General features: G+C 37.0%; 1 protein-coding gene and 1 pseudogene across 2 annotated transcripts in view; both read right to left on the bottom strand.

Annotated features, from left to right (window-relative positions):
* Positions 1-14984, bottom strand: part of TDRD5 (tudor domain containing 5) — a 79871-nt gene that overhangs the window by 28473 nt on the left and 36414 nt on the right. For both annotated transcript variants that reach the window (XM_070768518.1, XM_070768519.1), the window contains exons 7-9: positions 5103-5256; positions 3881-4089; positions 2547-2767 (exon numbers count right to left, since the gene is read on the bottom strand). In XM_070768518.1, the coding sequence (XP_070624619.1) occupies positions 2547-2767; positions 3881-4089; positions 5103-5256 (584 nt within the window). The remainder of the gene's footprint in view (positions 1-2546; positions 2768-3880; positions 4090-5102; positions 5257-14984) is intronic.
* LOC139176427 (serine-threonine kinase receptor-associated protein pseudogene) lies at positions 5269-8991 on the bottom strand (annotated as a pseudogene).

Genomic DNA, 14984 nt, shown 5'->3' with positions numbered 1-14984 from the left:
ACCAGAGATCTCTTCAAGAAAATTAGAGATACCAAGGGAACATTTCATGCAAAGAAGGACACAATAAAAGACAGAAACTGTATGGACCTAACAGAAGCAGAAGATATTAAGAAGAGGTGGCAAGAATAAACAAATATTATACAAAAAAGATCTTCATGACCCAGATAATCATGATGGTGTGTTCACTCACCTAGAGCCAGACATCCTGGAGTCCGAAGTCAGGTGGGCCTTAGGAAGCATCACTACCAACAAAACTAGTGGAGGTGATGGAATTCCAGTTGAGCTATTTCAAGTCCCAAAAGATGATGCTGTGCAAGTGCTGCATTCAGTATGCCAGCAAATTAGGAAAATGCAGCAGTGGCCATGGGACTGGAAAAAGTCAGTTTTAATCCCAATCCCAAAGAAAGGCAATGCCAAAGCATGTTCAAACTACTGCACAATTGCACTCATCTCACATGCTAGCAAAGCAATGCTCAAAATTCTCCAAGCTAGGTTTCAACAATACATGAACCAAGAACTTCCAGATGTTCCAGTTGGATTTAGAAAAGGCAGAGGAACCAGAGATCAAATTGCCAACATCCATTGGATCACAGAAAAAGCAAGAAAGTTCCAGAAAAACATCTACTTCTACTTTACTGACTACTCCAAAGCCTTCGACTGTGTGGATCACAACAAACTGTGGAAAATTCTTCAAGAGATGGGAATACCAGGCCACCTTAACTGCCTCTGGAGAAATCTGTATTCAGGTCAAGAAGCAACAATTAGAATTGGACATGGAACAACAGACTGGTTCCAAATTGGAAAAGGAGTACATCAAGGCTGTATATTGTCACCCAGGTTGTTTAACTTACATGCAGAGTACATCATGTGAAATGCAGGGCTAGATGAGGCACAAGGTGGAATCAGGATTGCCGGAAGAAACATCAATAACCTCAGATATGCAGATGACACCACCCTTATAGCTGAAAGCGAAGAGGAACTAAAGAGCCTCTTGATGAAAGTGAAAGAGAAGAGTGAAAAAGTTGGCTTAAAGCTCAATATTCAGGAAACTAAGATCATGGCATCTGGTCCCATCACTTCATGGCAAATAGATGGGGAAACAGTGGGAATAGTGTCAGACTTTATTTTCTTGGGCTTCAAAACCACTGCAGATGGTGACTGCAGCCATGAAATTAAAAGACACTTGCTCCTTGCAAGAAAAGCTATGACCAACCTAGGCAGAATATTACAAAGGTTTGCCGACAAACCTTCGGCAAGGTTTCCCTGGTGGCTCAGATGGTAAAGTGTCTGCCTGCAATGCGAGAGACCCTGGTTTGATCCCTGAGTTGGGAAGATACCCTGGAGAAAGAAATGGCAACCCACTCCAGTACTCTTGCCTGGAAAATCCCATGGACAGAGGATCCTGGTAGGTTACAGTCCACAGGGTGGCCAAGAGTTGGAGACGACTGAGCAACTTCACTTGCCGACAAAGGTCCATTTAGTCAAAGCTGTGGTTTTTCTAGTAGTCATGTATGGATGTTAGAGTTGGATCATAAAGAAAGCTGAGTGCCAAAGAATTGATGCTTTTGAACTGTGGTGTTGGAGAAGACTCTTGAGAGTCCCTTGGACAGCAAGGAGATCCAACCAGTCCATCCTAAAGGAAATCAGTCCTGAATATTCACTGGAAGGACTGATGCTGAAGCTTAAGCTCCAATACTTTGGCCACCTGATGCAAAGAACTGATTCACTGGAAAGGCCCTGATCCTAGGAAAGACTGAGGGCAGGAGGAGAAGGGGGTGACAGAGGATGAGATGGTTGGATGGCATCACCAAGTCAATGGATTTGAGTTTGAGCAAGCTCTGGCAGTTGGCAATGGACAGAGAAGCCTGGCATGCTGCAGTCCATGGGGTCACAAAGAGTCAGACATGACTGAGACTGAAATGAACTGAATGCTCACTCTAATAATGCTCTGCTACTGCTGTTTTGAAATTCTTCATTTTAAAACAAGAAGTCTTGCATTTCAAGTTTGCACTGGAGCCTGCAATTATATAGCTAATACTGGATCCATTCAAAGTGCAAAGTTAAAAAATGGATTTTAACATAGTAGAGTTTGAAAAGTTCAAATTCCACATTACATCTAACCTTAAGAAACCACTACTTGTCAACGTTTCATATACTTTCAAAAGAGTATTCACAATTTTCTGAAAAGGCTGTTAAAATACTCTTTTTCCCAACTATGTACCTATTTGAGGCCAGATGTTTTCATAAACTTTCACCAAAAGAATGTATCTCAAGAAATTAAAAACAGAAACAGATACTGAAATACAACTTTCTTCTAGTAAGCCAACTACAGCTATTTGCCATAAAAATATTATATTCAGAAAAATGAACTTATCATGATTTTTAAACAATATTTTACATTTTCGCAGTTTCATTTTTGGTACAATAAATACTGATAAGCAAAGGCTCTTCTGAGTCCTTAATTTTTAAAACCCCTGAGACCAAAATGTTTGAGAACTGATTTAACAAGGTACGTGAAAAATACATTGAAAATAACAGATTCCTACCGCATTTCAATCATCATGTCCTCAAGTAATTCTGATGAATCCCTGCTGTAGATTCGGATGTAGAATTGACTAGGAGAGAGGATATACTCCACAAAGACACCCACGAGGGTACTGGTATCTAATGGGGGCAGTCTGCATAATTTCTTGTCCCGCACAGCATCTGGTGGGATGTCATGATTTGCCACTGCCAAGTTGAGCTGGGATTTGTTAATTTCTACTTGCTACAAATTAAAAACAACAACAACAAAGAAACCACTATAAATCTTTGAGTAACATGTCAAACTTTGACAATGTTTCTTAAAGTATATTTCATGAGTTACCTTTACTAGAAACATCTGGCAAATTATAAAAATGAAAATTCTTAGGCTGTAGCCCAGATTCAGTGATTCAGAATATCTGGAAGTGAGACCCACAGTTATGCCTTTAAAACATTTTCCAAGATGATCCTTACCTACCTTAAAGTACAAAAAGTACTGTCTTATATTACATAAAGAGAGTTAAAAGTGTGTCGCACACAACTGCTCTGCACAAAACTGAAAACATGGTGCTTCAAATACTTAGGGTGAACTAAGTTACAGCCTAAATAAGATACAGCCTCATCCTAACCAATCCTACCAACAAAGGCAACTTTAAAGAATGGATTAAATTTCAGACTACTTTTCCAACCAAAAATGGGGCTTCTCAAACACTTTCATTCTAAAATATACTATTTTCCTTTAGGCTTTTCTATCATCCTCTAGAAAATACAGCAGGCTCTCCAAATAAAATGTTTTCCTTCCATGAAAGAAGCCAGGTGTAAAGGGCAAAAGGGAATAAGAGGAAGCAACTCATTTCTTAATAATGACAAAATAACTAACAGGAGATGAGAACACAAAAGTGGAGAAGTGTGTGTGTGGAGATCAAATAAAAGAGAAAAGCACCCTACAACTGAGGCTAGGTGCAGGGGCAACGTGCAGCAGTACTGAGAATACAGTTACAGCCAAGCTTCTCAGTTCTTCCCTCTGAAGCCCTGAAGGGTTTTCAAGCCTACAGAAACACATGGACAGAGAATCAATGTCTGTCAAGCAATGTCATCCTCACACAATAGTCAACTCTTCAAAGCCAACTGAAAACTTTGAGACTCAAGGAAAGCTAGTTATATAAAAGGCTGAAAACCAGAATAAATGCTATATAAGATGACTTCAGACCAAAGTTCTGGTCTTGTCTAAGAAATCATATTTCCAGAAATAAGACTTTTTCTCAAACAGAAATTTTGTCTAAAGAAACACTCATTCAGTTACTTTTCATAATGCTGAATCTCCAGTACATGAAGACAGACATCAAACCATACTCACCAGCTGCAAAGGTTTTACCACCAGATTAGGCTTCTTGAAAATCTTCTGTTCTGGTTCCTTATGGTTTTTTGAAGGGCAATCCCAAGTAGTCTCCTTGATAACAGCAGTAGACAGTGAATTTCTAGGGGGACTGGACACACAAGCTTTGGCCTCTGTTTTCTTATCTGGTTGAACTAAAAATGAATTTCTGACTGATGACACAGCTCCATCTGAAATGACCAATAGAGAAGCCTATGTGTATCTATTAAAATAATCTGTCAACTATTACTAAGCACATTCTATGTGTCAGGCACTGGGCAGATAATGATAGATATGAACCTGTCTTTGCAGACCTTTCAGTATGGAGAGACACAAGGGAAGTTCCAGATGGGAACAGATCTTACATTATTTATGTTGAGGGCGGAGGTTGGAAGAGGAGTCTGGTAAGGTTTTTTAAACTTTGGTGAAAGGTTTTATTTTTCAACATCCTGATTTCAATTTATTTCTTGTTCAACTCTAGCTATGAACAGTCACTGTTGCTTAATGTACAATATAACTACTTGTACTACTAATGTACAATGGAACCTCAATGTATGTAACCACTTAATATTCCATAATACAATCTCTTACTTTTTAGGGAATTCCCAAACCAATCACATATTTTGTTCAAATTTATATGTTTATGACAATTATAAGAGGTTGACACACTAAAATGGATTCCAGATAGACATAAAACCATAGCAGCTCCTACAGAAATACACTAGTAACTATACAAAGATGTAGGCACAAGGATACTGAACACTGTATAGTTTAGAATACAAAAAAAGGGATACTCTCTACATGTCCATTGATAGGAGACTGGTTAAATGGACTATACTGTACTTACATAAAAGAATTACATGGACTGCTCAGTGCTCAACAACCGGGTTAAGAGCCACTGAACTACCTAGTGTTTCCCCCTGAGAGCATCATTTCAGAAAATGTATTTCTTCAGAATTATTAAAAACTCTAAACAATGAAGAAAGCAAACTTTAAAAACTCAGATTTTAATACAGCAGCATTATTACAACATACATCATCAGGAAGGAGGTCATTAAATACAAAACATTTTCAAGGCTAACAGGTGATCTGTTTGGTTGATGTGGTTACAATTAAGGTTGTTACCTAAATGATGCTTTCCTTTTCCTTGTCCTTACAGAGATAATTAAACACCAGGTTTGCATCATACTGTAATACAACTCACCAGAGGCTAGAGGCTTCATATCAGCATCAAACACCAGCAAGTCTTGTTCTCCTTCCCTGAACTCAACATGGAGAATGTCACTAAGAGCTCCAACAAGCTCTATTACATTTAAGAAGCCCAGTTTTTTGGGTGAAAGTTGCTCTTTAAAAATTAACTGTCACAAAAACAAACAAGAAAACAAAACAGGAATATAACATATACAGATGCTTCATGGACAATGCTTTAATTTGGACTTGGACTCCAAACTACATTTGTAGGAGTAAATTCAGGCATTCAATAAACATTTGCTTCCATGTGAGTGTAACACAAACCAAGCAACCTATAATCCCTCACCATAAACTTCTAGGCCAGCTTCAAGTTCCTTTTAGAGCACATGGTAATTAAAAAGAAAATTAGAAGACATTTTTACCTCTCATGTTTCACAATGTATGATTATAAAGCAAAAGTCTTAAAAAAGAGGGGAACACACAAAATACAGAAATCATAATAAAACTGTTGATATTTCTCTATGTTCACAGAAAGAATATTCACGACCACTTTTCACATGCAATAAAATAATACTATTTTTAAATGTTTCCTTAAAACTATGCTTATTATTTCACCCTTGAAGTTGGGATAAATAGGCAAGTGTAAGTGTATTTTCTACAGCACACTGATTTTCTTACCCTGGAAAAATGAAGAATTATACCAAATAGAGACAGAAGAGAATATATGTAGAAGAAATAACAAGTACGTCTGGTTTAAACTGCACAGTGAATTAGTTAAGTTTGCCCTTGCTAATAAAGTGTGCGTGTGTTCAGTCGCTCAGTCGTGTGGCCGACTCTCTGTGACTCCACAGACTGTAGAGTCCACCAGGTTCCTCTGTTCATGGGGTTTCTCAGGCAAGAATACTGGATTGGGTTGCCATTTCCTCCTCCAGGGGATCTTCCTGACCCAGAGATTGAGCCCACGTCCCTTGCTTCTCCTGCATTGGCAGGAGGATTCTTTACCACTGCACCACCTGGGCCTAATTAGATGTTGGTAGGAAATAAATCCTTGCCCTGACTCACTCACCTTGGAGAAGATCAACAGGAACACAGTGCAAACACTTTTAAAGGACCGCCCCTTGACAAAGGGTGGGATGTCTTAGTTTTAGAGGCATTTTATTGAGACAAGGCACAACAATTAGAAGTAGTGTACAATGAAAGAGATGTCAAACCCGTTGCTTTCTCATGTATTCCCTCTTCTTTAAAATTAAAGCAAACAAACAAACCCAACTTTCTGCTTTAAGAGAAGAGTCAGAAAAATAAACCAATACATTTCCCCTCTTCATAATAACAGAAACAGCTACCAGAAATCTAACTGTAATAAGAGAAATTGAATGTTGGCTTACATATATTCATTAAAAAGACAACAGACCATCAGACTACACGAGTATAACTCCATCTGTCTTAATCTAATACTCTTATGTTTTCACTCATGGGTATCACCGAGTTGGTAAGTTCTAGCACTGGAGCTTCTTCATATTCCTCATTATTTACTGCTCATGTTTGCCTTAAGCAGAGAGTAACTCGGAGGCTGATGCTTCTCTCTGCTTGTTTTAGTCTGTAAGTTGTGTACTATCTGTGGCATCTGTCTGACGCTCAGGCCATAACTTCAGGAGTTGAACTCTAGATGGAATCTGAATTCTCTGAAGCAATTTCTTCTATCTCTTCTTCTGTTGTCTCTGAAAAACTGATCCTCAGCTTTGCCAGCTCACGACTATCTTCAGGAAGCACACCTTTTCAAAGACTATAGGTTTTCCTACCATAATCTGCCACAGTCTCTATGTTCCATCTTCAGAACCACTGGCATAGAGTTCTCCATCAGACCTAAACCTCACAGTGAATGGGACCAAAGTGTCCTTTGTAGGATTCTAATTCATCTTCACTATCATAATCATATTTATAAGGTTTAAAACCTTCACATGCTGCTACAAGAAATTCTCAGGGCAAAGAGATGCAGAATTGATGGCTGCAGGAGCTTCATACGATTTGAGTCCAAACTCACCGCGCCATGAAAAGCAACAGATGGTCCATACATCATTACCAGGCACTCCCTGGGACTACATCCCATACTACTGAAGACATCAAAACTTAGAGAGTTCACCTCTGTCATAGTAGTGTGATCCCGAAGTAGAACGGTTTTATCGCCCGCTGAAAGGATCTGTTTATCACCACAGAGCCTTTTTAATACCAGAGGTATGACCATTGATTTCCTTAGGTTCTGTCTGGAAGACCATCTTGTCATCGTCCTTGGACCTGAAGAACATGGACACGAACAGCACTCCGCAGGCATCCTGAATGCGGAACACCGGCCTGCTGCATCATATGTCTGCCAGCATACCAGCCAACTCAGTTACCCTCAGGGGCTCAAGGGGCTTGGTGCTCAGTGGCCCTGCCAGTTCCATCTCCACCTTCTCAGTCACTGCCTCCAAGCCCAAAGGGTGGGATTTCTGCAGTGCCTACTTCTTGTTGGTGTAATGCTCTCAGGTCCAAGTCAACTCTTTATGACTTCTCCCAGGACACTTGCAAATGTGGTGCCCTGTATCAGTCAAGTCATAGTTTAAAACAGTCATTATATAGCCAATCATGAATATCCTGAGAGAGAAAGAACTGGTAGAGGACAGAGGAAGGGTGGTAATGAATTAGATTTGGTACCTCTACTTACTTCTTTGTACATTACATACTATGGCTTCTTTCCTTTTTATGTTCATTAGTCTCTTTAAGGGTTTCTTTACCTTCTCTATAAGTGCCTAGTACTATGAATGTGCAATTCAGCTGAACATAAGACTAGGCTGGGAAGGATTTTTTAAAATATAAGTTATCAATTTTTTTGAATAAGTGATATTTGCAAGTTTTTTAAAGGTATATAGCAAAAAGTAAGTCTCCAGTCCACTCTCATTTCTCAGCTGACCAGGAGAGCACCTCCTTGGAGGTAAGCACTACTAATAGTTTCGTGTGGAAACCATCACCAGCAGATTCTTGGGTGAAACTTGCCAGAAACTGTCAACACTTGAATATACATCATCCTTCCGCATAATAGATTACACCTGTTGTATTTTTTAATGAGTTAATACAGAGATATTTCCAAATCAGTACGAAACATAGTTGAGTTTTGCTTTGTGATCCTCAGAATCTTTTAGTACATTAGTTTAGTCCATCAACTGATATATCAGACACATTGCCCTAATACCTGTGTTATGCTATCTTCTCTATATACTCCCACCATAAGGAAGCAACTGACGTTTATTTCTACTTCCACTCTCTTCCATCTCCAATCCATTTTAGTTATCTTATGTTTTTCTAAGAGTTTATGTTTTCAAATATATTACATGATTTAATTTTCTCAGAGTAGATTTTGCAGATGACACTTTCATAGTACAAACTCTATTTTTCGCAAATTGGTAGCTGGACCCAGAGGCTTGATCAGACTCATGCTCCATCCCTTTAACAAAACTATTGGTGATGTCATATTCTAAAAAGAACACATAATGTCTGGCTGTCTCTATGTTGGTGCTGTTATCGTAGCCATTACTGGTCAATGCCTGATTTACTATTCATTCAGAGTTTTAATACAGTGATATTCTAACTCTATCAATTCTTTTTTATTATTTAGTTGGAATATTTTATAGAGATATGGTCCCCTCATCTGTTATTTGGTTACCCAGTCCTACCAGTTCATTCAGGAAAGACAGGATAAGTGGTTCTTTCTCTTTATCATTTTTTAAGAAAATGAATTAGTTCTCCATCATCTTCCATGATAACCAATTAGTTTTTAACATCATATGAACTCACAAAATTAAACATATTGGATGGGCTTAAGTTCAGTTCTGTTCAGTTCAGTCACTCAGTCATGTCCAACTCTTTGTGACCCCATGAATCGCAGCACACCAGGCCACCAACTCCCGGAGTTTACCCAAACTCGTGTGCATCGAGTCAGTGATGCCATCCAGCCATCTCATCCTCTGTCGTCCCCTTCTCCTCCTGCCCCCAATCCCTCTCAGCATCAGGGTCTTTTCCAATGAGTCAACTCTTCTCATGAGGTGGCCAAAGTAGAATTGGAGTTTCAGCCTCAGCATCAGTCCTTCCAATCAACACTGAGGACTGGTCTCCTTTAGGATGGACTGGTTGCATCTCCTTGCAGTCCAAGGGACTCTCAAGAGTCTTCTCCAACACCACAGCTCAAAAGCATCAATTCTTCGGCGCTCAGCTCTCTTCACAGTCCAACTCTCACATCCATACATGACCACTGGAAAAACCATAGCCTTGACTAGACGGACCTTTGTTGGCAAAGTAATGTCTCTGCTTTTGAATATGCTATCTAGGTTGGTCATAACTTTCCTTCCAAGGAGTAAGTGTCTTTTAATTTCATGGCTGCAATCACCATCTGCAGTGATTTTGGAGCCCAAAAAAATAAAGTCTGACACTGTTTCCACTATTTCCCATGAAGTGATGGGACCAGATACCATGATCTTAGTTTTCCGAATGTTGAGCTTTAAGCCAACTTTTTCACTCTCCTCTTTCACTTTTTTTCACATATTGTTTTTACTGTTAATCTATATAATTAATACAATATATATTTTTAATATTTTATCTTTGACCTTAATAAATTCACTTATTAGTTCTAATAGGTTTTCATGGATTCCTTAGTATATTCTATGTAGACAATCATGCTTTCTACAAATAATGAGTTTCACTTCTTCAAGTTTTTGTACCTTATTTCTTATTTTATTACACTGTCTAGGACCTCCAGTACAACACCGAATTAAAGCAGTGCAAATGGACATAGTAGCCTTGCTGATTTTAGAGGGAAAATCTCCCCTATTTCACCATTAAATATGACAAGTACAGGTTTTTCACAGCTATCTTTCATCAGACTGAAGAAGTTCTATTCCTATTTTTGTAGAGTTTTATTGCAAATGGATATTAAGTTTTGGTAATTCTTTTTCTGCATCTACTAAAATGATCCTAAGACTTTCTTCCTTATTCTGTTACCATGGTAAATTACATCAGTTCCTTTTGAGATGTTACTCCAACTTTGTATTGCTGGGGGGAAGATATCCTCTTGTTTACATACTGCTGGATTAAATTTACTAATATTCTGTAGTATTTTTTATCCTATGTAATCATAAACATGATCTAATTGGGGTTTTTTTGGTAATGTCTATGTCAAGTTTTGGTAGCAGGATAATGTATTTATGGAAAATACTCCCAACTCATTCTATTTTATGAGAGAAAGTATGTATGATTAATAAAATCTCCTCCTTAAAAGTTAGATGGAATTCACCAATGAACCATATGGGCCTGGAATTTTTTTCTTCTTCTCCCTTCCTCTGTGGAGAGGTCTTTTTGTTTTTTATTGTTTTTAAATAACAAAAATTCATTTCTTTGATACAGGGATATTCAGATTTTCTATTTCATCTTGTCTCAGCTGGGTAATTCATGTCTTTTGAGGAATTTTTCCATTCCATTAAGTTGTCAAATGATAGGCACAGTTGTTCATAAAATTTTATTGTCCTTTTAACATCTGTTAAGATGATAATGATATAATCTCTTTCCTGACATTGGTATTTGTATCCTCTTTTTTCCTAATTTAACTAGCTAATGGTTCATCAATTTTGGGATCTTGCAATGAATCAATATTGGCTTTCTTAATTGTTGCTATTGTATTAATGTCTATTCTTAATTTTATCATTTCTTTTCTCCTACTATTTTGACTTTACTATTTTCTCCTACTATTTTGTAATTCCTCCTTTTTCTTTTTTAAAAAATGAATTTATTTATTATAATTGGAGGCTAATTACAATATTGTGGTGGGTTCTGCCATACATTGACATGAATTAGCCACGGGTGTACATGTGTCGCCCCGTCCCAAACCCGCCTCCCACCTCCTTCACCATTCCATCCCTCTGGGTTGTCCCAGTGCACCAGCTTTGAGTGCCCTTGTTTCATGCACCAAACTTGGACTGGTCATCTATCTCACATATGGTAATATACATGTTTCAACACTATTCTCTCAAATCATCCCACCCTTGCCTTCTCCCACAGAGTCCAAAAATCTGTTCTTTATATCTCTTTTGCTGCCCCTTTTGCTGTCTTACATATAGTATCATTGTTGCCATCTTTCTAAATTCTATATATATGCGTTAATATACTGTATTGGTATTTTTCTGACTTACTTCACTGTGTATAATAGGCTCCAGTTTCATCTACCTCATTAGAACTGACTCAAATGCCTTCTTTTTAACAGCTGAGTAATATTCCATTGTGTATATGTACCACAACTTTCTTATCCATTCATCTGCCAATGGACATCTAGGTTGCTTCCATGTCCTCGCTATTGTAAATAGTGCTGCAGTGAACATTGGGATACACGTGTCTCCTTCAATTCTGGTTTCCTTGGTGTGTATGCTCAGCAGCGGGATTGCTGGGTGGTCTGGCAGTTCTATTTCCAGGTTTTTAATGAACCTCCACACTGTTCTTCATAATGGCCATACTAGTTTGCATTCCCACCAACAGTGTAAGAGGGTTCTCTTTTCTCCACACCCTCTCCAACATTTATTGTTTGTAGACTTTTTGATAGCAGCCATTCTGACCAACGTGAGATGGTACCTCACTGTGGTTTTGATTTGCATTTCTCTGATAATGAGTGATGTTGAGCATCTTTTCATGTGTTTGTTAGCCATCTGTATGTCTTCTTTGGAGAAATGTCTGTTTAGTTCTTTGGCCCATTTTTTGACTGGGTTGTTTACTTTTCTGATATTGAGCTGCATGAGCTGCTTGTATACTTTTAAGATTAATTCTTTGTCAGTTGCTTCGTTTGCTATAATTTTCTCCCATTCTGAAGGCTGTCTTTTTACCTTGTTTATAGTTTCCTTTGTTGTGTAAAAGCTTTTAAGTTTAATTAGGTCCTATTTGTTTATTTTTGCTTTTATTTCCATTACTCTGGGAGGTGGGTCATAGAGGATCCTGCTGTGATTTATGTCAGACAGTGTTCTGCCTATGTTTTCCTTTAGGAGTTTTATAGTTTCTGGTATTACATTTAGATCTTTAATCCATTTTGAGTTTATTTTTGTGTATGGTGATAGAAAGTGTTCTAGTTTCATTCTTTTATAGGTGGCTGACCAGTTTTCCCAGCACCACTTGTTAAAGAGATGGTCTTTTCTCCATTGTATGTTTTTGCTTCCTTTGTCAAAGATAAGGTGTCCATAGGTACATGGATTTATCCCTGGGCTTTCTATTTTGTTCCATTGATCTACATTTCTGTCTTTGTGCCAGTACCATACTGTCTTGATGACTGTAACTTTGTAGTATAGTCTGAAGTCAGGCAGGTTGATTCTTCCAGTTCCATTCTTCTTTCTCAAGATTGCTTTGACTATTTGAGGTTTTATGTGTCTCCATACAAATTGTGAAATTATTTGTTCTAGTTCTGTGACAAATAGGTGGTAGCCTGATACGGATTACATTGAATCTATAGATTGCTCTGGGTAGCATATTCATTTTCACTATATTGATTCTTCCAACCCATAAACATGGTATATTTCTCCATCTATTTGTGTCATCTTTTATTTCTTTCATCAGTGTTTTATAGTTTTCTATATACAGGTCTTTTGTTTATTTAGGTAAATTTATTCCTAAGTGTTTTATTATTTTTGTCACAATGGTGAATGGGATTGTTTCCTTTCTCATTGTTAGTATATAGGAATGCAAGGGATTTCTGTGTATTAATTTTATATCCTGCAACTTTAGTATATTCATTGATTAGCTCTAGTAATTTTCTGGTCGTGTCTTTAGGGTTTTCTACGCAGACATTCCTCCTCCTTTTTCTGGCTTATTCAGGTAGACCTTTAGGTCAATGATAATTTTATACCTTTCTTTTCTTCTAATTTAGGCATTTTATTTTAATTTAGGCATCTTAAAGCTATAAATTTCCCTTTTAGCACTGCTTCAGCTGCATCTCACAATTTTTGATATGTTATATTTCAATAGCATTCAATATTTCAATAGCATTCAATGGAAAATACTTTCAAATTTCCCTTATTCTATCTTTAATAAACTGTTTAGCTGTATTTAATATTTTACCAGCAATAGAAAAGAAAATGAAAAAGAATATATACATATATATATATATATTTGAATAACTTTGCTATACACCAGAAACTAACACAACTTTGCAAATCAACTATACTTCAATTTAAAGCAGTAAGTTATTTGGAAGAGAACTGTTTAATTCCCAAACTTTCTGGAGGGTTAATACTTAGGGAACTCACTATATTGATTTGTAATTTAATTCCAATTAAAGTATTGGAATATACTTTAATTGGAGTATCTTAAAGAACATACTCTAAGATTTCAGTATTTTGTTTAGACTTATTCTATAACCAACTACATGGTCTGTCTTGGCAAATGTATCTTCCAAGTATACTTGAATACAATGTGTATTCTGCAGTTGTTGGGTACAGTGTTCTATAAAAGTCAAAAACAGATCAAGATGATAGAAAGTATGGCTCAGATTTTCCATGTCCTTATTCATTTTTTTGACTATTTTATCAACTGCCAGAAAGAGAAAATCCCTATAATTGTGGAAGTTAATTCATAATTAATTCTGTTAATTTTTAGATCATTTATCTTAAAGCATTATTAGGTGAATACACATTTGACCACTCTGTCTTCCTGATTAACCCTTTATAATTACAAAATGTCTCTCTGTCTCTGATAATACACTTTTCCTTGAAGTCTCCTTTACCTGATTTTTTTTAGTCAATTTTTTAGTTCTTTTATGCTTATTATATATATATCTTTTTCACCTTTTACTTTCAACCAATTTATGTCTTTTCTACTAATAGTATATTTCTTATGCATAGCATTTAGTTGCATTCTGCTTTTTCATATCTCATAACTTCATTAATTTTAATATATACTCCATTATATTTACGAAATTATTAATATAAGTGGATTTACAGATACCATTCTTTAAATTGAATATAGTTGCTTTACAATGTTGTGTTGGTTTCAGGTGTATAGCAAAATGGTTCATTTCACATATACATATATATTTTTTTCAGATTCTTTTCCTTTTTAGGTAATTACAAGATATTGAATACAGTTCCCTGTGCTATACAGTAGATCCTTGTTGTCTACTTTTTTCATATATATTAGTATGCATCTGTTAATCCCAGATATATCCCTCTTTCCCTTTCCCCTTTGGTAACCATAGATTTTCTATGTCTGTGAGTCTGTTTCTGTTTTGTAAAGAAGTTCACTCATGTCTTAAGATTTCACATAGAAGTGTTATATGATATTTGTCTCTGACTGACATCACTTGGTATGATAATCCCTAGGACTATCCACGTTGCAGCAAATGGCATTATTTTATTCATTTTATGGCCAAGTAATTCCATTGTGTGTGTATGTGTATATATATACACCACATCTTCTTTATCTATTCATTTGTTGATGGACACTTAGCCTGCTTCCATGTCTTGGCTATTGTAAATAGTGTTGCAAAGAACACTGGGGTGCATGTATCTTTTTGAATTATCATTTTCTCTGGATATATGTCTAGCAGTGGGATTGCTGGATCATATGGCAGCTCTATTTTTAGTTTTCTAAGGAACATCCATACTGTTTCTCCATAGTGGTTGCACCAATTTACATTTCCACCAACAGCACAGAAAGGTTCCCTTTCCTCCACACCCTCTCCAGCATTTATTTATAGATTTTTTGATGATGGCCATTCTGACTGGTGTGAGGTCATACCTCATTGCATTTGCATTTCTCTATTAACCAGTGCTGTTGAGCATCTTTCAAGTGCCTGTTGGCCCTCTGTATGTTTCTGAAGAAGTATCTGTTTAGGTCTCCT

The sequence above is a fragment of the Bos indicus genome, chromosome 16 (genome assembly GCF_029378745.1).
Source record: "Bos indicus isolate NIAB-ARS_2022 breed Sahiwal x Tharparkar chromosome 16, NIAB-ARS_B.indTharparkar_mat_pri_1.0, whole genome shotgun sequence".
Taxonomy (NCBI): Eukaryota; Metazoa; Chordata; class Mammalia; order Artiodactyla; family Bovidae; genus Bos; species Bos indicus.
The sequence above is the reverse complement of the archived record's forward strand: the minus strand, read 5'-3'. Positions and strand labels throughout refer to the sequence as shown.